The sequence below is a fragment of the Plecotus auritus genome, assembly GCF_963455305.1.
Source record: "Plecotus auritus genome assembly, chromosome: 1".
Lineage (NCBI taxonomy): Eukaryota > Metazoa > Chordata > Mammalia > Chiroptera > Vespertilionidae > Plecotus > Plecotus auritus.
This window is the reverse complement of record NC_137770.1, coordinates 57,902,354-57,926,878: the sequence shown is the minus strand read 5'-3', so window position 1 is coordinate 57,926,878 and position 24,525 is coordinate 57,902,354. Positions and strand designations below refer to the sequence as shown.

Here is a 24,525-nt window from a genome sequence, read left to right as displayed (position 1 = left end):
TCTAGTTTAGTATAAATTTTTTTTTTACTTCATATAGAAAAATAATTGCAAATGGAAAATATTTAAAAAGAACGTTATATATAAGTGGGTTTTGTAGGTTAATACCGCGTTTCCCCGAAAATAAGACCTACTTACAGGTTTCCTTCTGAGTGAAATATAAGGCATCCCCCGAAAATAAGACCTACTTACAGGTTTCCTTCTGAGTGAAATATAAGGCATCCCCCGAAAATAAGGCCCCCAGGCTCTGTCTCAGAATGAAAATTAATTTACCGTAAACTGGTCGCTAGGGCCGCCCCGACTGGCGTCTAGCAACCAGTGATGTTACGTGGAGTCCTGACGTCACTGCTGTGTGGAGGCGGAGCGGAGGTCGGAGTGAGCGGTGAGCGCGGGGCGGGAGAGAGGAGGAGACTTTCGCAGATGAGTGTAGAAGAACAGGAGGATTAGAGCGGACGGGACGCGGCGAAGGTGGTGAGTGCTGGTCTGTCTCTGGTGACACTACCTGATGCTCGCGGCCGCCTTCATGATGACTGAAGGTTCTCAGTCAGTGGCAGACCCTGCTCCAGCCCAGATCCAGGCCCCAGCAAGCCCAGTGACAGTCCCCAGGCAGGCCCCAGGGGGTAAATGTCTGATAAAGGGGTGGGGGGGATGTCTGGTGAATGTGTTCAGTGGCACAGGGGTGGGGGGAGGGGGATCACTTAAAATGACACAGGAGGATCAGAGGGGACAATCAAGATGACACAGGAGGATCAGAGGGGACAATCAAAATGACACAGGAGGATCAAAAGGGGTTACTAAAATGGTAATCCCCCCTCTGATTCTCCTGTGCCATTTTGATTCCCCCCTCTGATCCCCCCTGTGTCATTTTGAGTGATCCCCCTCCCCCACCTTGATACCCCAATTCCTTTTTTTTTACCCCTACGGTAGAAATGAGCGCAAAAAGAAAAAGCTACTCCGTGGAGTACAAGAAAGGAATTGTGGAAGACTCTTGGGGCCAAAATCTTACTGCTCTCTGCAAAGAGAAGATGTTGAGTATCCGATTGGTCCGAAAATGGCCAGCAGAGTATGGTAACCTCATTGAACAAGTGGACAAGGGAAATGCTAAAAAGCGCAAGTGTGGATCAGGTCGGCAACCATTATTTTCCGAGCTGGAAGACCTGATCTGTGAATGGGTTGTTGACAAGAGAGCAAAGGCTTTGGTTGTGAATAGGGCTCAGATTCAAGAATTTGCCCTTGCAATGGCACCACAGTTTGACATAGCCCCTGAAGACTTCAAAGCATCACAACACTGGCTGGATAATTTCCTTCAGCGAAGTGAACTGTCTTTAAGAAGATCTACAACATTGTTTAGGTTGGAAGATACTCAAGTTATTAAGCGAGCACTTGCATTCAAGTCCTTTATTAATGATGCTGACTTCTCTAAATACAATCTTTCCAACATGATTGCTATGGATGAAACTGCAGTGTTTAAGGGCCAATCATCTCAAACAACAATTGAACAGCGGGGTGCCTCCTTAGCATACATTCCCTCCACTGCTTACGAAAGTGCACATGTTTCCTGTATTTTGGCAATTCGTCTGGATGGCAGTTAAATCCCACCTTTAATCATTTCTAAGGGCAAGAAGGAAAAGATTGAACGTGTTTTGGGCGTTTTTATTCTTGAAACTGAAAAAACCTGGGCCACACAAGCAGTTATAAGGAAGTGGGTCGATTTAATGCTGCCGCTTGTTATGCGAGGGAACCAAAGAGGTCTGCTAGTCTGGGATGCAGCTAGCACTCACCACGCTAAAGACATGAAGACATTTCTTCACGAAAGAAAAATAGATCAGATAATGATTCCCGCAGGAATGACGGCCTATCTCCAGACTCTTGATATTGCAATAAACAAGTCATTCAAAGACAATTTGCGCATGGAAATTAATGACTACATTGAAAATAGAATGGAGAGAAATCAGCGTGGAAACTTTGTGAAACCTAAACTGCAAGAAGTTGTGACTTGGGTGAAGAATTCATGGGAGAAAATCACTGACAGTTGCATTGCAAATGCACTGCGATCAGACTACCTTGACAAGAAGTACTCATTTAAAGACAGTGCTATTGCTAAACATGAGAGATTTGGTCCACTGATTCTGAAAGAAATGGAGTCACAAGAAATTCACCAGGAAATTCAGGAATTGGATTGTTATGATGATGTTCCAGAAGATGATGACATGATTGTCATTGAATAAATGAGTAAATTCTTGATACTGTAGGATTCACAGTTTGTCTGGTTTGTGTTGACAACTACCATACTACCGTACCGTATACAGGTAATAAATTTCCTTTATTTTCATTTAACAATAAATGTGTACCGTATTCTTCTTCATGGGAAAATAAGACATCCCCTGAAAATAAGACCTAGTGTGTCTTTGGGGGCAAAAATTAATATAGGACACTGTCTTATTTTCGGGGAAGCACGGTACTAGCCTTTGTCTTGAATCAGGTCTCATTGGAATTGTATCTACTTTTCTAGTGTTGGTTGTGAAGAAAATGCTTGGAAAATAGCCCATAGAGAGATGGTAACAAAGTATGTTTCAGTAAGATAGAATTGTAAATGTAGAATTTTTATAACAATTCTCAAAGAATGAACATAACATTTCTAGTTTTGTGCATAAATCTCTGTTTTTTTCAAAACTTTGGTTTCACTTGAAATTGTGCCTAGAGTGTGGTCTTTAGTTAGGTACCCATAATTTCTCTACTGTTTTTAAAAACTTTAAAAAATATATATTAATTAATATAAGAAATTCAGATTCATCAAAAGAATTAGGGTCCTACTAATTAGTGATTAGTAGATTTTACTTTGGAAACTGACTTCCTTCCCCTGCTTTTTGTCACTTAACCCTTCAATTGGTAATTCAGTTCCTCTAAAAGAGCTTTGGGAATGCTGGCCAGTTACTGGAGAATTTGGGGCATTTAACTTACTACACATCACATTCTCATTTAAATTACAGAAGACTTAAAAGGAATTTTTTTTTTAAAGAAAAAGAGGTTCTAAAATTAGTGGAATTTTTTTTTTTTTTTTTTTTTTTTAACATCTAGAGTTTCTCATGCAAGAATGAAACCAAAGTCATAAAAAGAAGCTCAGAGGGGTTGGTAAAGTATACCCTGTTAGGTGTCAAGGATGAAAAAGAGTGGTCTTCAAAACAGAAAAGGGAGAGATGGCTGGATTGAGAGATCTCCATCTCCTTCAAATATTTCTGGGGACTGACAGTGGTTCTCAACCTTTCTAATGCCACGACCCTTTAATACAGTTCCTCATGTTGTGGTGACCCCCAACCATAAAATTATTTTCATTGCTACTTCATAACTGTAATTTTGCTACTGTTATGAATCGTAATGTAAATATCCGTGTTTTCCAATGGTCTTAGGCTCTACAGCAGCGGTTCTCAACCTGCGACCCACAGGTTGAGAACCGCTAGCAGGGTCGCCTAAGACCATCGGAAAACACAGATATTTACATTACGATTCATTCACAGTAGCAAAATTACAGTTATGAAGTAGCAACGAAAATAATTTTATGGTTGGGGGTCACCACAACATGAGGAACTGTATTAAAGGGTCGCGGCATTAGAAAGGTTGAGAACCACTGGATTAGAAGGTGAAAATAATGGAACCAAAGCTTCAGAAGGTACATTAAGGAATACAATGAATTGCTTTGTTGTTAATGGTTAGCAATCCTTCTCACTTTGACTTTTCCTGTGCAATTTTCATAAGCGTGGATATATTTATTTGGATTCAGATTTAGAAAAAATTTTTCTAGGATGAGTTGTCATGTCATTTTGATTAGCTTTGATGTAACTAATGTTGATTTGATATGGCTTGATTTAGTTTGCTGTCTTTAAGAATATCTAACCAATGCTCTGATAGAAACCAGTTTTATTAACTTGAACAGTTATTTAACTTGATTTATTTTCTAAGTTTTATCCTTAAGAACGGAATTCTTTATATTTTCATGAGGCAGTATTAAACTGTAGAAACCTGTGAGGGTTCATCTACTCTTAGAAGTAGCAATGGATGGGGATAAAGATGGAGAGGCCCAAATTATGCCCTAGTCTAAAATCTCCAAAGATGTATTTTGGTATGGAAATTCTGCAGTATATATAGAGCATTTTATGAAGCAGTGATGAAAATGCTCTGACAGAATTTATTTTCTACTGGTTTCTGAGACAAAGATTGATATACAGCCAGTTTCAGGCAAATACATACGCCACTCGCTGAATTGTACTCTTCTCTTATACCAAAGAAACATCCATCATAGTATTCTTTTGGATTTTATATCTTTCACTTTCTTCTCTCCATAGGTATGGATGAACGAGGAAGTACACCATCTTGGGGAACAAGTGGTCAACCAAGCCCCTCTTATGACTCATCTAGAGTAAGTGTATTCATCAACCCTTGATTAAAACTGTAAAGATAATTTGCCAAATAAGTTCTTTCATATACGAACTCTGGTGTTTTAAGAGAAATGAAGATGAACTTACATTCATTGGAATATAGGATATCCAGTACCTTCATAGTAGGTTTAATTTTCTATTAACTACCGTACATTGATACTTTATTTTATCTCCTAAAATGAAGAAAATATTCCTGGTGTAATTTCTACACCTAGACTACTTATAATACTCTACTAAAATTGGAAGAGCTGGAATGCCTCACTAAATATTCTCCATACATGGCCATTTTTCTTCATGTATTGTTTATTTGTTTTGAGAGATGGCATTAGCTTTCCAAGTACCAGCTTCTAGTCTCCTGTCTTCCATACTTGCTCCAGTAGTCATCAGCTGTTTATATTAGGGATGCTATAGCCCTGTCTCTTAGAAGCATATCAAAACACATAAAATGGATGACATTTCTTGGTTGGCAGTTAAGAGAAAATAGGACCAAGCTAATGTTCTACACAATGAAAGGTCAGTAGGTTAGAGGTTCTTCCAGCAATGAGCAAACAACAACAAAAATCCCACGAAACTTTAAAATATTAAATTGAGAGATTGAAAATTGAACCAAAGAATTGGCAATAAAATTAAATGCTGTATTCTCAGACTCCCTGACAAATTGGTGAGGTTAAGACATACTTTCCCCAAAAGGTCATACTTTGAATGATTAATGAACATTTGTTTCTCTCAGAATTAACCAAGAGAAGATAGAAAGCATAAAATTTAAGGGCTCTTAACCCTAGAAGCAAATTGGCTTTATGTGGAAGGAAAACTGAACTATGTTATTGGAGTTCATAGTCTCCATATGAGTTATATTGTTTGGCATTGAAAAATGCTGACTTAAAATACTAAAGTATGTAGTTTTGCTATTACATTGCTGTAGCCTATGTTTAATTTATTTTAAATATTTTGGGAAGAACTAGGATAGTCATTTGTAATACAAAAAGATATAGAGAGTGACTGTTAAAAGTTATAGTATTTCCTTTTCAGGAATCAGTGATGAGAAAGCCAGGTTGTACAGTAAAAAGCACTGTCCTCTCTATCACAAGACTTGGATTTACTGTTGACTTTACTATGCACTTGACATTTAGTCTTGGACACCTTATTTAATTTGGGGATAGTTCAATGAGTTGATGTTTAAATTTCTTTCCAGCTTTAAAAGTTTTTGATTCTTTGAATAATATTGTGAATAGGAAAGGCTGGCTTCCTGTTTAGATTTTGAAGTAGGGATTTTACATAGTGGAGAACATAATACTGTTCATTAATACTGGATTATATTTTTCTTTTGAATTAAATTTATTGGGTGACACTGGTTAATAAAATTATATAGGTTTCAAGTGTACAAATGTATGATTACTTTCTTTCAGAGGCTTGAGTTACTGTGTGATAACATATTATTTCTTAAAATGTATTGAATGATGCCATTGTACTTTATATTTACTTTCCTTTCAAGTTTTCAATATTTTTCTAATTGAGTACTAAGTAGGATTTTAGGAGAGGAGAACATGATAATGTATCTAAACATTTACTAGGATATGTTCATGATCCTGCAATAAAGTCCTCCAGAGATGGACTGCAAAGCAAATATTGCTTTTCTTGTTTTCATTTGATACGTAGGTCAAATGTGAAATGCCACTTTCACTCTTCATTTATTTTTTTGAGTGTATATTGTGTGCAGTGAGAAGTTAAATTTATTTTATAGTGAACTCAGTTTTCTATTTTAAAAACAGATTAATCTCTAGATATTCCCAGTCTGCCATACAAGTGTGTGTGTGTGTGTGTGCGTGTGTGTGTGCGCGTGTGTGTGTGTGTGTGTGTGTGTGTGTATATATATATATATATTCCTGCCTATCTACTAAAAGGTCAGATAAATAAGTGATTTAATGCTAACGCTTCTTAAGTTTTTTTCTCATTGAAATCCACTCTTCCACTAACTTTTCTCCTATGCCAGTCATGATTTTGAGCCTAAAATGATTTAGTGGGCTAGTTAAGAAGTTATGTTTTATTTATAGTTTCAAACTATTTATTTTTACCCTGAGCTCTTCTCACCAGCATAGACATTTGTAGGTGTCTTTGAAACTGTCCGCAGAAGTTCTTTATAGGAAAATTATCAACTTTTGGGGTTTTATTATTAAACATCATTCACTATCTTGACCATTTTTTTCCATAAGGTAAAGATGGATATAATTTTGTAAATAAGAATCTCCGTTAACCAAAGTACATCATTCTCCTGAGTATTTTAGTATGTTGAGTTTCTTAAAATTCAGAAATAAGTATTGATGTTGGCTAAAAACTAGTTTGACACATTTTATTGAAAGTATTAACAAGTCAATTTAAACTTTAATAAAATTATGTGAATGAAATTTCTTTAGACGTTATCATATCTACACTAATAAAAGAGAAACATGCAAATTGACCATCACTCTGCTACGACCACCAGCCAATCAGGAGCGAGTATGCAAATTAACCCAACAAAGATGGTGGCGGCCATGGAGCTGGAGCGAGCAGGAGGCTTGGGTTGCCCCTGGCGATGGAGGAAGCCAAGCTTCCTGCCCACCCTGACTGGCCCTGGCCTCCACTCAAGGCTACAAAGTTTCAACTATAGAAGATAAATAAATCCCAGATACCTGCTTCCCGCCAGCCCTGGCCTCCGCTCAAGGAGGCGCTGAAAAAAAAAAAAGAAAGAAAGGTGGGGCTGGGAGCCTGGATCACCAGGGGGCGTGGCAAGCCTGAAAACAGCCCTCAGCCCCTCACCCAGGCTGGCCACACCCGCATGGGTTGAGGGTCCCCACTGGGGGGCTTGACCAGCCTGCAAACAGCCATCAGCCCCTCACCCAGGCTGGCCACACACCCCTAGCGGGAACCCTCACCCCATGGGGGCATGGCCAGCCTGCAAACCACCATAGGCCCCTCGCCCAGACCGCCCCACGCCCCAAGGGAACCCCCACCCTGATCTAGGACACCCTTCAGGGCAAACCAGCTGGCCCCCACCCGTGTACCAGGCCTCTATCTATACTAATAAAAGGGTAATATGCTAATTAGACTGGGAGACCTTCCAGGAGACCTTCTGGACATTCTTCTGGACAAAGCCATGGTGATGGGGCTGAGATAGAAATGGTTAGAGGCCAAAAGGGGAGGGCAGTTGTGGGTGATCAGGCTGGTCTACTTTCTGCTCCCTGGTGGTCAGTGCATGTCATAGCAAGTGGTTGAGGAGTCTTAGCATATCATTAGCATATTACGCTTTGATTGGTTATTCGGTTCTGCCGTTCGGTCTATTTTCATATTACCCTTTTATTATATAGGATATGCATAACCTATGGACACAGACGATAGTGCAGTAGGCCTGGAGATAGGAGAGGGGTGGGATACAGGGTTCGAATGGCGGAAAAGGGGGGACATATGTAATACTTTGAACAGTAAAGATAAATAAAAAAAGAATTTAAAAACATATGCTACTAATTCACATGGACTCAGAGGTGCTGTTCTCCTCCTTCTCTACTCCTACTCAAACTATAAGGAAAAAATAATAATTTTGTGTAGTATTATAAATCCATATTTGGCACATGGACTCTTATTAATACTGTATTTTACTATGTATTTTACTGTGTAAGCTTGGCTACACAAAATCATATAGGTTGAAGTTTTTATTTAACAGCTTTTCAAAGGGAATGTTCTCATCATTGTGTTAGTCTTATACCCGTTCTCTCAGAAGTAGGAAAAGTCACTGCAGCAGGGCTTCTGTCTGGTGTATCTGCCAAATCCACCAGAAAAGTAACTTCACAATGTACAAGTAATATGAATTTCTGGTTATCAGAACTACCCACAGCACATCATTCAGTGCAGAATTTTGGTTAGGGGACTCAGAAATAAAAAACTATATCTAATGGTATACAAGAAATGGCTAGCATTCTTAGGAAATGTGGAGATGAGACAGAACATGCTTGAGACACTCAGCATAGTACTTGTGGCATGTACCTCAGACCTCTCTACCTTAGAGTCCTGGTTTCTGTGTTGTTGAACTCACCTGTGTAGAAAAAAGACACACTTATGAACAGATTAAAAAATCATTGTGATGTGACTAGCACTGTTAATTTCAGAAATAGGTGAAAGTGGTGATCGAGATCAAAGCACCAGAGATTGAAAGGAACAGTTAAAATTTCAAGACATGTCCAAAAGGTACATTTAAAGAGTTTGTCCTGCTTCTTCCTCGTTTTTAATCATTTCCTGAAAACATTTTTTCTGTATTTGTCATTGTATCAGACATAAAAGCCTGAGAATATCATGATTTTTCTTAATAACTGTAGTGTTCATGGTTTATTCCAGTTTCAGATTTCTTTTCCTCTATAGAAGGCAATGGTTAAGAGCACAGATGCTGGAGCCACACTCTCTTGGTATGAATCCCAGCCCTGTGTGATTATGGACAAGTTACTTAAACTCCCCGTATCTCAGTTTACTCATCTGTGAAATGGGGATAATATGACTACTTTAAAAGTTTGTTGCCAGGATTAAACGAGATAATATGGTGTTTAGATCAGTGTCTGGTACATAGTGCTTTATAAGTATTGGTTTTAATCATGTATATCAGAATTAATCAATTAGGTGTATATGTAACAGTTAAACACATTTAAATCAATAAATTTTCAAATGTGCTGCATTCCAAGTGCAATGACTAAGAATTATTTGCTGATTCAGTGCTGCTTAATTGACTTTTTTTAGATGTGTAAAGGACATAAATGAAATTTATTTCTTTTCTCTTCAGTTGTCTCATTCTTGAGAATATAGAATTCTTCTGACAAAAACATTTATATAAATGGTTTTGTCTGTCTAGTATAATGCTTTATATATAATGGGTGCTCAGTACTTTTTTTGCTGCATAAAATAAAATTAATTGTGGTTGGAGATCAAGGGAGAAAGGAAACGAAGTTGACTTAAGATGGTAAAGCTTGAAGTGGATAGTGCTGATATTAATGACAATAGGCCTTTCTTCTGTGCTTACAAATTATTGACCTGATTGGTGACACTACCTAGTGAAGCATTTTATTTAATACTAGCCCTGTGCATGATTAAATCGTGCGGGTTCCCTAGGCCTAGCTGCAATCAGGGTCATGTCCACTGCCCAGCGTCACTCCTCCACCTCCGTGGCCCCTGCCCCATGAACCTCCATGCTAACAGCCCCCGCCCCTCAAGGCTCCTTGGCCTCTGCTGCCCACGCCCCGCGACGCTCTTCTGCCTCAGCAGCCCCATGAAGCTCCAGGCTCACAGGCCCTGCCCCGAGAAGCTCCACGCTCGCCGTCCCCGCCCCGCAACACTTCTCTGCCTCAGCAGCCCCTAGAAGCTCCACGCTAACAGCCCTCATCCCACTCCTCCTCCTCCTCGCCTCCGCAGCCCTTGCCCCGCTCCTCTGCCTCAGCAGCCCCTCGAAGCTCCGTGCTCACCGCCCCTGCCCCTTGAGGCTCCTCAGCCTCCGCAGCCCCGCCCCACCACACCGTGAGAGCCAGACCGGTCCTTTGGTTGGTTGGACCCACAGCTCCCTCCTCCCAGCTGCCACCGAGGGCAGCCAGGGGCCCACAGCTTCAGCTCCCTCAGCTCCCTAGTCCGGTCGAGCCTGCGGTCGTTACTGGTTGTTACGGACCCAGGGTTTTTATATGTTAGGATTACAACCTCTGGAGAGTTGTACTCTGTGACCTAGGACAAGTTACTTAACCTCCTTGTGCCTCGGGATTCTCATCTCTAAAATTATGATAATTTCACACATACCTTGTAGGGTTTTGGTAAATATGAAATGTAATAATAGCTATTAAGTATTTTATTTATTGATGTAGTAAGTGAAAGCTGCTATTAATATTATTAACACCATTATTATCTTTAAATATCTAATATTTCATTGTATGTTATAATAGACATATTTCTTGATGTACAGATTCTGTTTCTGAAATACAGTCTGATCATTTTAGTTTATGGAAATCTTAAAGGGCCATCTCATATTGGTTTTCCTGCCGCCTAGCTCTGCTACACAACCTAGACCAAGCTCAAAGTACTGAAGTACCATTTGGGTTTGCACCCTGTGCTAGGGGTTATTCTAGAGCTCACAGGAGAGAGATGTCTTCTTGTTAACAGTCTTTCCTAAGGCAGAATTTTTCATTTCTCACTTTAAAAGGTAGAGAAGTTCACTGGTAGGTCACTACTAATAGATATTATATTTATAGGTACCAGGAGTAGGCATTTTAATCATGAGTATTTTTCAGGTTATATATAATCTATTATGGCAGTTATTTTGGGAAAGAAGTAACATTCAGCTGAACAAGGTTTGCGTGCTTATTTTTTCTAATTGCTGAATTTCCACCATGTTTTTCCCGCCCCCCTTATCTTTATACTATGGTTTGTAGAATGAAACAGTCATGTCCATGTTGCTCTTCCTTCGGTCTCCATTTTGCAGTATTATAGAGTTTTCAAGATTAGAAGGTATGTTAGTTATTTATATCCAGTGCTTTTATTTCATAGATGAGGAAACTACGACTTAATGAGTTTGAGATTTTACTAGTTTGTGATGTGTGCTTTTGATACAAACTACCCATGAGATTTGTATGGATTTCCCAACTCGAAGAACTGTCTTAAGTTTTCTGCCATACACTAAAGGAATGAGAGAAGAGAGAGGAGAAAGGTGAAAGAGAAGAGGATCTGTAATTGATATCCCAAAAGAGAACATGGGACAGGATATGGTAAAAATAAATTTGCTTAGTAAGTATAGTGTATTGGGAGGCAGAATAGCATAGAATTTAAGAGCCTGAATATTGAAGTCAGGCTGTTGGGGTTCTATTTCTGGACTTCTACTTTCTAGCTCTGTGACCCTGGGCATGTTTTTTCTCTTTACCTTAAACTCATCCCCCTTCTCTTTTTTTTCATTGATAAAAGGGTGCTGGCTACTAATAATAACTAACTTACTACGTTCCATACTTAGGCCTATTAGTGGAGGAGAGGAGAAGTAGTTATGTGGTGATGAGTTGGCTTTAAAATACTTGTTTTAGCTGCTGTATATGACTCAGCACAGAATAATTGTAGGGACTTTTTATTAAGGGATAAACAGTAGGTACATTTAGAGGTCTTTAATTTTAATACATACTATTCTGTCTCGGTGACAGGATACGAGGGTTTGGTTTATTTAAAAAAGCAACCAGCAGTGGCCATTTTTCAGACCAGTTGTCAGGAATACACATGGATGGCAGCTTGATAAACCAGCTCAGGTAGAAAATGAAAATATGAGGGTTCAAGGATTTAAGAGTTGCTCTAGCCTCCTAAGACTCATACAGAAATTCATAGATCAGGTATTTGGGATAAGGAAAGCCAAAATAATAAAAAATTCAGCTAGAGTAAACATAGAGCTTTCAGCTTTTATGAAAATTAAAATGAATTCATAAGATTACCTTATCTGGCTGAGTTTAGTATTATTTCTCTAGGACTCCTGAACCATTTCTACGAGATGTGGCTAAAGGAATATTTAATTTGGCTAAAGGAATATTTAATTTTGCTCAGTGCTCTCTCCATTTTTAGCAGGTATTTAGCATCTTTTCATTCATGTGGAAGGGTAGACTAGGAGCCACTCTATAGTTTGACAAATAGCGAGTCGGAGATGGGATAATAGAGCCTTAGTTCCCTTCACATGCTATCTGTAAAAATACACAGAGGTCATTTTGATCCCAGGAAGGGGTGGACTGGCTTGAATTTTGGGAGAACCTGGCATGTAGTTCATTTACATTTTAAGGTAGAGGCCTTCGGAATGAATATCTAAGGGTAGAGAGGACCTGTGGTTTTCTTCTTCCAGCAGAGCACAGTGGGAACCACCATTGTAAATAAGGATAATAAGGTTGTCTGCCTGCTGGTCCTGAGTTTTAATTCGCTGATATTTTAAAATCACTCAATTTCTTAAATGTAAAACATGAATAAATATATATTTTAGAGTTCAGGAATTATGCTTAGAAATACAAGTCATATTTGCCTAAAGAATTAAATCAATTATAAAACTTTAACTCTTTTAAGGCAGCAAATAATTATCAAATTAATCTCATTGGTAAACATGGGATTACAGGAGAGGGAGAGATTACATTGGGTGGTCAGGAAAGACTTAATAGAAGAGGAAGTATTTGAGTAGTATATTATAGGACAGATAGCATTTTATGAATAAAGTTAAAATGAAGATAACTTTCTGGAAATGTGGAATGATGGAACCACAAGTACAAATGCTTCCAAATCACGAAGTTCAGTAAATAGTAAATCATCTTGCTTTGTAGGTAAACAGTGTGGTAAGGCAGGTAACCTTTCTGTAGAAGAAATATAGTCTATCTTTGGGAAGTAGAGAGCCAGTTAAAATTAGACTTTTATACAGGTCATGACACAAAGTGCTTTATAAAGATCAATATGTTGAGGTATGAAGGATGGAACCAGTGTAAAAGGGTGACAAGAAATAAGATGATCTGGTAAGATGTTACTACATCTGGCCCACTTGTGATGATATAAAATTTGGATTAGATTGGATAGATCAAGATCACAAAGTAATGGAAAGAAGAAAAATGTCACAAAGGGGGAAAAAAAAACTGGCACATTTGGTGACTAGGGGAGATATAAAATCATAGAGACTAACTGCCCCCAGAGTAATGACTCCCGAACTAAACTTCATGTGTTTTATTTAGGCTTTGACAAGTTAGCTGTGGTTGTGTTATACAACTACTAGATTATCTGATTTTGATGGTTTTCCTTATAAATGGGAAAATCTAGCTGTGTTAATAAAAATAAAATAAAATAATTTTTACTTCCTAACCCCCATTAGCATTGATGAGTACTAAAGTTTAGTGTTAACTCTCCTTTAGAGTAGATATTTCCTTTCTCTAGATTGTTTATGGTTTGCTTTTTATTTTGAAGAAGAAAATGGTGTAGGTTCTAGGAGTTCAAATGCAATAATTAGAAAGGAGATACAGATTTTGAAATAGTATTTTATGCCTCTTGATCTCAGGTACAAAACACGAGATGAAGCAGTTAAATAGCAAAGCAAGACAAGAGGGACAGAGAATTAAAGTAAGTGTTTTCTATATATTGCATCTATGTTCCCATTAATCTGTTTTGTTATATAACTGCTCCTTCTGAATGTTCTAAATGTGAAGAAAACTATGGGTAAGAAAAGGGTGTATTTTAAAGTTATGGTTAAATAAACCCAGAGAGAAATGTTTGTTACAATTGGTTGCATTCAAAACAGAACTTGACTATATATTGTAATCTCAATATTCTTGGGTAACAAAATAATTGGGTTAAAAATTATATACGCTCCTTCAAATCACATACCTATCAGATTGTCGGTAGTTCCATTTTAAGCCAGTCAAACCTATTTTTTCAGTCTAGCCACTCTAGGTACAATGCCAGTTGAGATGCTCTAATATAGATTTTCTGGAAAGAGCCTTTCTCACCTCACTGTGAGTTTCACTTTGTATGCCTATGAAATAGCATGTTTATCAGGATTGATCTTTGCAAGTCTTTTTTTCTTCTCGTTGTTTAGTCTTTAAAGTTAACAAGTAGAAGTCAAAACATATTAATCTTTTAAAATCTCTCTTGTGTCCCTTTTTGTAATTGTTGAGGTCCTAGTTTCTGATGGCTTTTTAATTCTTTCCTATAAACTTAGGAAATAATTGAGGATGTCTGGCTGAATACATTTTTAGGCCTGTTTAGCCTATTTTTATTAATAACAATAATAATAACCAGCATTTGTCATAATATAGTTTAAGACCTTTCACGTGATGCCTATTCTAAGTTTCATACCAGCTCACCAAGAAGTCATTTTAAAAATCCTATACATTTCCTTCCTTTATTTTATTACTTTATTTTATTTTATTTTTCTATCACCATTTATCCTACATATACCCTTTTCCACTTCTACCCACTCCCCTACTGCCTCCCACCCTGTAGTCACCACACTGTTATTCCTGTCCATGAGTTCTTTCTCTTTTATTTATTTTTTTGCAAACCTACCCCTACCACAGTACCCCCCACCAGAGTTGTCTGTTTACTCTCTATGAGTCTCTCCCTATTCTGCTTATTTGTTCAGTTCATAAGATTCTGCATATGAATGAAATCATGTACTTTTCTTTCTCTGACTGGCTTATTTCACTTAGCATAACAGGTCCATCCATGCAGTCACAAAGGGTGAAATTTTCTTCCTGTTTGCAGCTGAGTAGTATTCCATTGTGTAAATGCACCATAGCTATTTTATATACTCTTCTACTGATGGGCATGGGTTGCTTCCACATCTTGGCTATTCTAAATAATGCTGCAGTGAACATAGGGGTACATATATTCTTTCGAGTTAGTATTTCAGGTTTCTTCAGATAAATTCCCAGAAGTGAAATTGCTGGGTCATAGGGCAGTTCCATTTTTAATTTTTTTCATATGTATATTAGAAATCTGTATGTCCTCTTTGGAGAAGTGTCTGTTTAGGTCTTGTGCCCATTTTTAAATTGGATTGTTTGTTTTTGGTGCTGAGTTTTTTAAGCTCTTTATACATTTTGGATTTTAACCTCTTATCACATGTATTGGTGAATATGTTCTCCCATTCAGTAGGTTGTCTTTTCATTTTGTTGATAGTTTCCTTTGCTGTGCAGAAACTTTTGAGTTTAATGTAGTCCCATTTGTTTATTTTTTTCTTTTGTTTCCCTTGCCTGAGATGTATAAAATAAATATTGCTTTGAGAAATGTCCAAGATTTTACTAGCCTTTGTTTTCTTCTATGAAAAATCCTGTACATTTTAGAAGTCAAGGAAATTAGGCTCAGAGAATGTAGAAAACTTATCAGATATTAAATATCTAAGACTAATATGACTCTAAATTACTGTTTCTTTCTATCATATTACATTTGCTGAAGTATAAAAGAGACCCCTTGATATTTCTACTTATCAAGGACTTTAGAGATAAATACTCTAGAAGTTGTAACATGATGGGGATATCTTTATTTCTTATAAAAATATTCACTTTTATATGTAAAAAAAAATAAAGCCATGGAATAAATCAGGTAAGTTTGCTTCTTGGTTTTACCACTATATTTGACCTTGGAAAAGATAAAATACTTAATTTGAGTTCAGTTTTCTCATCTGCAAGGAGATTGATCTTATAAAAATGTATAAGAATTTGAGAAAATTTTATAAAATATGTAGTGTAATATCTGGAGTTTATTAAGTAGTGTATAAGTGTTCCTCTTTTTACATCCAGTTTTATGAAAAGTATACAGATCCCTTCTGATGCAAAACAATGTTCGGAGTTTTATAATGTTGGATGCTCCTTAGGGAGGAAGCTGGAGTATGTCCAGAACAAAATGAGGTGCTTATTTTAGTTTTTAAATACTCACCAGTAGGTTCTATAGATCAGAAAAAGAAAATTATGCTTACAAATTAGAAAATGTTGGAAAAGTTTACTATCTCACAGATTTTGGGATTTGGAGGTTATTGTGGGAAAAGGTATGTAGCCCAGATTCTTAGGAATGTAAATTCAAAAAGAAGAGGCTTTAGTTTCTCAAAAAAATTTTAAAGGATATCTACATCACAGGGTAGTTAGGAGACCTAAATGAGATTATGTGGTCAGACATAGCATAATCAATTAATTTTAGTTCCTTTTGTGATATATTTTTGTAATTTATTCTAACATTTTCTGAAAATAAGCTAGGAAGGTTTTCCTTTAATATATTGAACTGATGCTTCATCTTTTGTGTTATCAAATGAAGTAATTATTTGGATGTGGTTTTATATTGTAATCAATGTGCTACATTTTGCATAGAGCAGAACATATTCTTGGTGTTTAGGAAAATTATTTAGTGATTAAACAATAAAGTATTAGCTATCCTGAACCAAATATCTTCTCTGCATTGATGATAACATTACATCTCATTGAGTTCATACTTTTCTGAGATTGTGCTCTGTAAATACTGTACTTGATTTGCCACTAACCCTACCTTACATCTTTAGATCACTTTTCTTCAGTATCTTTCTTCCCTTTTTAAATCTTAAATTCTTCTTTTGAACTTCTGTACTCTAGTTTGTGGGATCTTACATTTTTTCTTCCACTTCTTTCATTCATGAAGCATTTATTGAGATTCCACTATTTTCTGTCTCTGGAATTAGTTGGGCAAAACAAAAATGATTACTGCACATACCCTGGGCAAAAGTAGTACTCTTATGGGAAAAACATTATTATACTATAGAATGATAAAAGTTCTAATAATGATGGCCCAGGGAGAGTAGAAGCACAGAAATTGAAGCAGTACTTGATTATGAAACCTCAAAGGCATACCAAGTGAAAATGATTATCTGTTTTGTAATACAAAAAAAAACAAAACAGAACTTAAGCCTGGAGACAAGTGAATTTCTTCCATTAGGCAGGCAAACTTGGTCAAATTAATTACTTATTCTGGATATTAGTTCCTAACATGTAAGACAAAAAAAAATTGAATAAGATTACAGTTTCTCAAACTGTGTTTAATAGGATATTAATAAACAATTTGTAAACTCACAGTTCCATGGTCCACCATATTTATGTATTACTGAGTAAAACAAAATTAAACAAATGTTTTTATTCGTGTTAGATTTTTGTTTTTAATATTATTGTAAATTATAAACCTTTAAGAAAGGAATGCAACATACTTCTCACATATTTTCCCATCCAGGGAATCCTTCTGTAACCCTTTTGAAATAAGTTTGATTATTAGTAGCATAGCAGTCTCAAGGCATAGTAAATTAAACAACTTATACATTTAACTGTTTATTTACATCTGTGCTCCATTGCAGTTCATTTTTTAATAAGGTGTGAAGTAAGGCTCCTGTTTTATTGGTATCTGTTGTTTTAAGAGATTATTTTTTTTCCCATTGAATTCCCTAGTTACCTCTGAAAATCAATTGACATATATGAAAAGATCCATTTTTTTACTCTATTCTGTTCCATTTTTTTTTTAATCATCACACCAAGACCATACTGGATTACTGCACATCTCTCTATATAAAAGGCTAATATGCTAAGTGTTCAACTGTCCGACTGGTCGCTATGACATGCACTGACCACAAGGGGCAGACACTCAACGCAGGAGCTGCCGTGATGCACTGGCACTACGGACCTGGTGCCCACAAAGCAACACTTGGCTTCCCCCAAGTGGGACACAGGCCCCATCACCACCCTGGAGCGACATCCCACCAAATTGCAGCCCATGCTGCTGAGACCCCATGTCGCAAAATGTGGCTCACAGCCCAGCCTGAGAACGGTGGCTGTGGGCGCCAGGTAATGACGTCACCATCACCTAGCAACGCCCAGCTTTCTTTCCTTAGCCACAACTAGCCTCCTTGCAGTTTCTTCAGCCCAGGTACATGACTTGCTTTATAGCCAGGTGCAAACATTTCACACTCTAACCAAATGTCTGTGAAGTGTTTTCCTGTGCCTCATCTCATTTGATCCTCACAGAAATCCTGGAGTAGGTAGACAGGAGACTTGGCAGAATCCTGTTTTCATTAGCTGAAAATGGAGATTTAGAAACTTGACCCGACTGAAAAGAAGTAAGAAATGGTGGACCTTGAAAATGACTTCAGGTTTTCTCACTGAGCAGAATATAGTCAAACACTGCTGCAGTTAAATATTTTACCCTTTGTTCTCCCTGCGTGATCTACAATAATAATAAGCTTCGTGTTGATATTTACTGCTGTGTTGCTGACAATTACCTGAAAGAGAGGTTGGGGTGCTTCACTGGGCTGAAAAAAGTTTAGCTAAATCAGAAAGCAGGTCTAACTAAGCAAGTTTATTCTATGTACATAAAAGCCTAAGTTGACTCATGCATGCACGATACATATAAAGCTCTTGCTGGCGCCAATCACACGTGTGTTTTGATCTGTCATTGTCGATCGTGAATTTGGTTGACACTTCTATTATAGAGAAAGGGTGAATAGCGATATTAAAATATTTCTTCTAATTAATTTCCTTTCAATGTGCACCAATTCATGCACCAGGCACTAGTTTAAAATAAACCTTGATATGAGATAGTGTATGTCTTCCAATCTGTTATTTGGTTTTAAATTGTTTTTGCGTATAAATTAAAATATTTAAAACCAGCCTATCAGTTTCTATAAAGTCTTCTGGATTTTGTTTGGGATTACATTGAATCTATAGATCAGTTTAAGGGGAACTTATTTTAACAATGGGGAGCCTTCTGATCCATGAATATGGTATATCCTTCTATTTAAGCTTCTTTAATTTCCCTTAGTAATGTTTTACATTTTTCATTGAACGCATCTTGCACAGCTTACATTCAGTTTCTAACTAATAATTTTTAATGTTCTTATGATTATATTTTTTATTTCATTTCTGGTTGTTCATGCCTTGAATAAAACTATAATAGATATCTATATATTTATTATACAGAATTGTATAACAGAACTGTGTAATGGGCCAGAACTGGAGTCCCATTTGAAAGACTGATTTTTGAAGCATCTCTTCTAAGCTCATTTGGTTTATGGCAGGATACAGTTCCCTTTAGTTTTTGAACAGAGGGCCACAGTTCCCTATTGACTATTGTCTGGAAGGTGCCCTCAGTATCTTGCCAATTTGGTCTTTTTATCACAGCAACTTCATCAAAGCCAGCAAGGGAGAGGATTTGGTAGCAAGATAGAAGATACAATATTGTGGAGCTAATCATAGACATGACATCCATCACTTTTGCCATGTTCTATTGATTAGGAGCAAGTCATTAGGTCAGCTTACACTCAAGAGGAATGATTTATATAGGGGTGTGAATACCAGAAGACAGACACCCTTGGGCCATTTTAGAATCTACCTGGCACAATGTTTGTAGGATCTGTAGTTACAATACCAACCTCATTCCTGATATTGATGAATTGTTTTCTTTCTTTATCTTGATCAGTATGGCTAAAGGCTTATCTTTTATTGATATTCTCAAATAACTAATTTTTGGTTTCATTGGCCTTTTCTTTTTTTCAATATGTTTGACTTCTACTTTTACCTTTGAGTTTAATTTGCTCTTTGTTTTCTAATTTCTTAAAGTTGAGGTTGAGGTCATTGATTTGAGACATTTCATCTTTTCTAATAGGCATTTTTAGTACTACTAGAGGCCCGGTGCACGAATTCGTGCACCAGTGGGGTCCCTCGACCTGGCCTGTGGGATTGGGCCGAAACCAGCTCTCCAACATTCCCCAAGGGGTCCCGGATTGTGAGAGGGTGCAGGCCAGGCCGAAGGACCCCACCGGTGCACGATCAGGACTGGGGAGGGATTTGGAAGGGTGGCCAGCCGAGGAGGGACCGCGGGAGGGCTCCAGGGAGTGTCTAATCTGTGTTGCTCCGTACCAATCAGCCGGATCCCAGCAGCAAGCTAACCTACCAGGTCAGAGTGTCTGCCCCCTGGTGGTCAGTGCACATCATAGCTACTGGTCTACAGGTTGACTGCCTGCCCCCCTGGTGGTCAGTGCACATCATAGCTACTGGTCTACAGGTCGACTGCCTGCCCCCCTGGTGGTCAGTGCCCATCATAGCGAGCAGTTGAGCGGCCTTAGCATATTACTAGCATATTATGCTTTGATTCATTGAATGGACGACCAGACACTTAGCATATTAGGCTTTTATTATATAGGACTAGAGGCCTGATGCACGAAATTCGTGCAAGAGTAGTCCTTCCTTCCCCTGGCTGCCAGCACCAGCTTCCCTCTGGCACCCGGGACCTGGACTTCCCTCTGGCCGCCGGCAGGCACCGGGAACCCGGGCTTCCCTCACAGCCCGGCTTTGTCCGGAAGGTCATCTGGTCTAATTAGCATATTATGCTTTTATTATTATTATAGATTAATTTTACTCTGACCATGGTGTTACCTGCATCCCATAATTTCTGTTATGTTCTGTTTTCATTTCACTTGGTTTAAAATACTTTATAATTTTCCTATTACTTCCTTGGCCTGTGAATTACTTACAAATGTATTATTTAATTTTGAAATATTTGGGGTTTTCTATAAATATTTTTATTGATCCTTTTTATTCTGTGATAGGAGAACATGCTTTATTTTAGTTCTTTGTGTAGATTTATATTTCTTTCTGGTATTATTTTAATTCTTTTGACTAAAGGACTTTCTTTAATATATCTCATTGTGTAGGGCTAGTGCTGATGAAGTTGTTCATCTTCCATGTGTCTTAAATATTCTTCTTCTTCTTTTTTTTTTTTTTTTTTTACTAGTTATCGAGTTCTAGGTTAAACCATCTCCCTCTTTCCCCCACCCCAGCAATCATAGGATTCACTTAGTTTACTCCTCTCTTAGAGGTCACCATTTCTTCACTGCCTATATCCAATGACTCAAAAGTGTTGTTGAATGTAGTTTTTTAGTTTGGTGATTGTTTCAAGTGTGAGGGTTAATCTGATCTCTGTTACTTTGTCCTGTTTGGAAGTGGAAGTGGAAATGAAGTTCAAAGGTTGATCTGATAGGGACCATGGATATGCTTCATCAGTGGAAGCCCTAGGAGCAGCACATAATAGTGAATGGAGAAATGCACTATTAGCTTTTTCTGCACAACACTGAAAGTACTGGCTTATTCAAGAGATCCTGGGAATTTTGATACCCTATTTGCTATTGTGCAATTGCTTTCCTTACTACCAACTATCCTCAAATATTTATCCACTGATATTTTGTAATCAAAAAGTAAAAAACATGTTCTTTAATATAGTAAGACTAGTAGCCTTGCGCACAAATCTGTGCACCAGTAGCTCACCAGTAGCTCTCTGCCCGCTGCCCCAACCTCCTGTAGCTCCCCCTTCCCCCCCACCTCCCCTTCATAGCTTGATGCCCTGCCACCTTCTGTAGCTCTCCGCCACCTACTTGTAGCTCGCTGCCTCACCCTCCTGCTGATCTGTGATTTGGTCGTTATGCGGTCAGTTGTTACGCTTCTCTGCATAACGACCATTTGCATATTGCATCTTTATTATATATAGGACTAGAGGCCTGGTGCATGAAAATTCATGCACTGGAGGGGGGGTTCCTCAGCCCGGCCTGCCCCCTCCCACAGTCTGGGAGCCCTCGTGGGGGGAGGCGACCCGGTGATCAGGGGATGGCGACACCCCAACACACCTCTGCTGCTGTCACTGCTGGCAGCGCAAGCCTCGGCCAGCCCTGGTTACCTGAGCCTCGGGCAGCCCTTGTTACCTGAGCCTTGGGTGGCTCTGGGTGGCTGGGCAGCCACCATCTGAGGCTTGCCTGCGCCTTGGACTATCCCTGGGCAGCTGGGCAGCCGACATCTGAGGCTTGCCTGTGCCTCAGGTGTCAGTGGGCAGCTGCCATCGAGGCTTTCCTGCACCTTGGGCTGGCCCTGGCTGGCTGGGGGGCTGAGGAGACTGGGGTACTCCGGAGGCAGGTGTGTGGAGCAGCCGGATTCGCCTGGGGGTGGGCCTGGCCTTGCCACGTTCCTGCCGCCCCGGCGGGGCTGAGGGGACTGGGTGCCACCATCTTGTGGCTGTTGGCGCCTCCACCTCTGAAGGCGGGGCAGCCAATTAACATATTCCCTCCTTATTGGCTGTGGGTGCTGCCATCTTTGAGGGTGGGGCAGCAATTAGCATATTCCCTCCTTATTGGCTGTGGGCGCTGCCATCTTTGCAACAGCATGAGGGTCAATTAGTATGTTCCCTCTTTATTAGGATTAGATATCTACTCTTGACTAGCTGTGTAATCTTAGGCATACCTCTTGACTTCTTTTTTTCTCATCTCTGAAATGAGGCCTCTGTCAAAGTTTTCAACTTGGATTTCTAGATTCTGACAAGATATAGTGGCATGATTTATTATAAAATACAGTAAATACATTTGACCTTTGAATAACATGCATTTGAACTCCACAGGTCAACTTATATGTGGATTTAAAAAAATAAATACATACAGTTAGCTCTCTGAATATCTGGATTTCACATCTGCAGATTCAACCAACAGTGGTTTTAACCAATGATGGATCGAAAAGAGTTGGGAATCTGTGAAGCAACTCTATGCATTATTCTACACCATTTTATATAAAATCTATGCATGCTCAGATTTTTGTATCTGCAGGGGCCCTAGGCCCAGTCCTCTGAAGATACTGAGGGATGACTGTAGTTAGTTTTGGGGGAGTCAAAAGTAATACACAGATTTGGGGGAGTCAAAAGTTATACACCAGGGCTGGTGCCCCTAACCAACCCCTCATCTACCTTCCCCTACTCTGCCCACATTGCTCAAGGATCAACTGTACTCTAATCCAGCAGCCCCAGGGATTTCTTGAGGTCCTCAGGCCCTTTTAACTCTTTTTGAAAGGTTAAAACTATTTTTTCAGTATGCTACTAAGATGCTGTTTGCCATTTCAATCTTTCTTTCCTGAGTATACTATGAATTGCTAAATGCTTCATGATAGGTGATGATGCCTTTGCTCTGATGGTTCTTGTGTTTTTAAAATTTTTCAGGTGTAATTTCTAATATAAATATCAATGGGTATGTCCCACATAGTTAAAAGTTCTTTGGGTTTTCAGTGGTTTTTGAGATTATTAATCCTCACCTGAGGATATTTTTCCTATTGATTTTTAGAGCGAGTGGAAGGGAGGGGGAGAGACAGAGAAACATTGATGTGAAATAGACTCATCAATTTGTTGCCTCCCACATGTGCCCCAACTGGGGCCGGGGATTGAGCCTGCAACTGAATTATGTGCCCTTGACAAGAATCAAACCCATGACCCTTCAGGCTGTGGACCAGCTGTCTACCCACTGAGCCAAACTGGCTAGGGCAGGGGTGGGCAAACTTTTTGACTCGAGGGCCACAATGGGTTCTTAAACTGGACCGGAGGGCTGGAACAAAAGCATGGATGGAGTGTTTGTGTGAAGTAATGTAAATTCAAAGTAAAACATCATTACATAAAAGGGTACGGTCTTTTTTTTTATTTCAATAGTTTTATTCATTTCAAACATTTTAACAAGAAGAATGTAAACACTAATTATTATAATTTGAAACTTCAAAAAATGGAGGAATCATAGCATAATAACATACCTTATATTGAAGATGGCAAAGGCAAAATAAAATTGCCTAACAAAGGAAAGGTACAAAAGCCTTTCAAATTAAACTTAAATATAATAAAATAATTTAAAACTAAAACAAATAGAAAAGAACAAAATGTGTAAACAGTAAATTAAACATTTTCTTTAGTGCAACTTCCAAATTATGCCCGGGACGTAGATGTAGATGGCAATGTAGACTGGGTTGAAAGGTTTTTGGTCTTTAAAACATCAACTTCAGTGGGAACAGTGTTGTTGGTCTCCTTTTTAGCTAATGCTCTGATACTGTGCTCTCCAGGGGCGTGTCTCCCTACATCACCACGATAACATGTCTACGCATTCCCAGGGTGATGTCGGGGGACGGGTCCGCGGGCATTACAAGGAGCCTCTGGAAGATTGAGAGGTTGTTCCTTCTACTGAATGGGGGATATAAATCCACCCACTCAGAAGAAGGAGCTGCGGCCGTGTTTCTCGACGTTGCCATGTTAACACTGCTGCTGGTGAAGGAGCGGAGGGGAGAGCAAGAGAACCCTCCACTCTTTCGGCTCCGCGGGCCAGATAGAATAGCCGAATGGGCCGGATCCGGCCCACGGGCCGTAATTTGCCCACGGCTGGGCTAGGAGAAGACAAAGTATTTTTTATACAAGAAGCCCTGAGACCAAAGGGGTTCTGAGACCTTGAAAATGGCTGGCTTAATGGAAATTATTCTCTATTTAAGTGTATACTCTATTGACAGATTTCTTGGTGCTGGAGATAAAAAAATTAGTGGCTAACATTAAGTCATCCGCTGTCACAATTCCAAGTTTAAGTCATTTTTCTACTACTCTCTGACTTTGGGAAAGTTATTTAAAAAGACAAAATTTCCTCAACTGTGAGATGAAGAAAATATAGTATCTGTATATAGTTTAAATTAACTGGTATGACACATTAGCCTTTATACAGTGCTGGCATGTTTATATCAGTCAATTTATTTAGTAGGCACTCTGATAGCTTCTAACA

At 38.7% G+C, this 24,525-nt stretch overlaps 1 protein-coding gene across 10 annotated transcripts in view; it reads left to right on the top strand.

Moving 5' to 3' along the window:
* The window catches only part of TCF12 (transcription factor 12), a 385,291-nt gene that overhangs the window by 129,731 nt on the left and 231,035 nt on the right, over positions 1–24,525 (top strand). For 4 of the 10 annotated variants that reach the window (XM_080675437.1, XM_080675432.1, XM_080675440.1 and 1 more), the window contains one exon: positions 4,338–4,411. The exons of 4 other annotated variants lie outside the window; for them this stretch is intronic. In XM_080675437.1, the coding sequence (XP_080531563.1) occupies positions 4,338–4,411 (74 nt within the window). Of the gene's footprint in view, positions 1–4,337; positions 4,412–13,473; positions 13,536–24,525 lie in introns of all 10 variants that reach the window. 2 more of the 10 variants (XM_080675441.1, XM_080675438.1) reach the window with 1 other exon arrangement.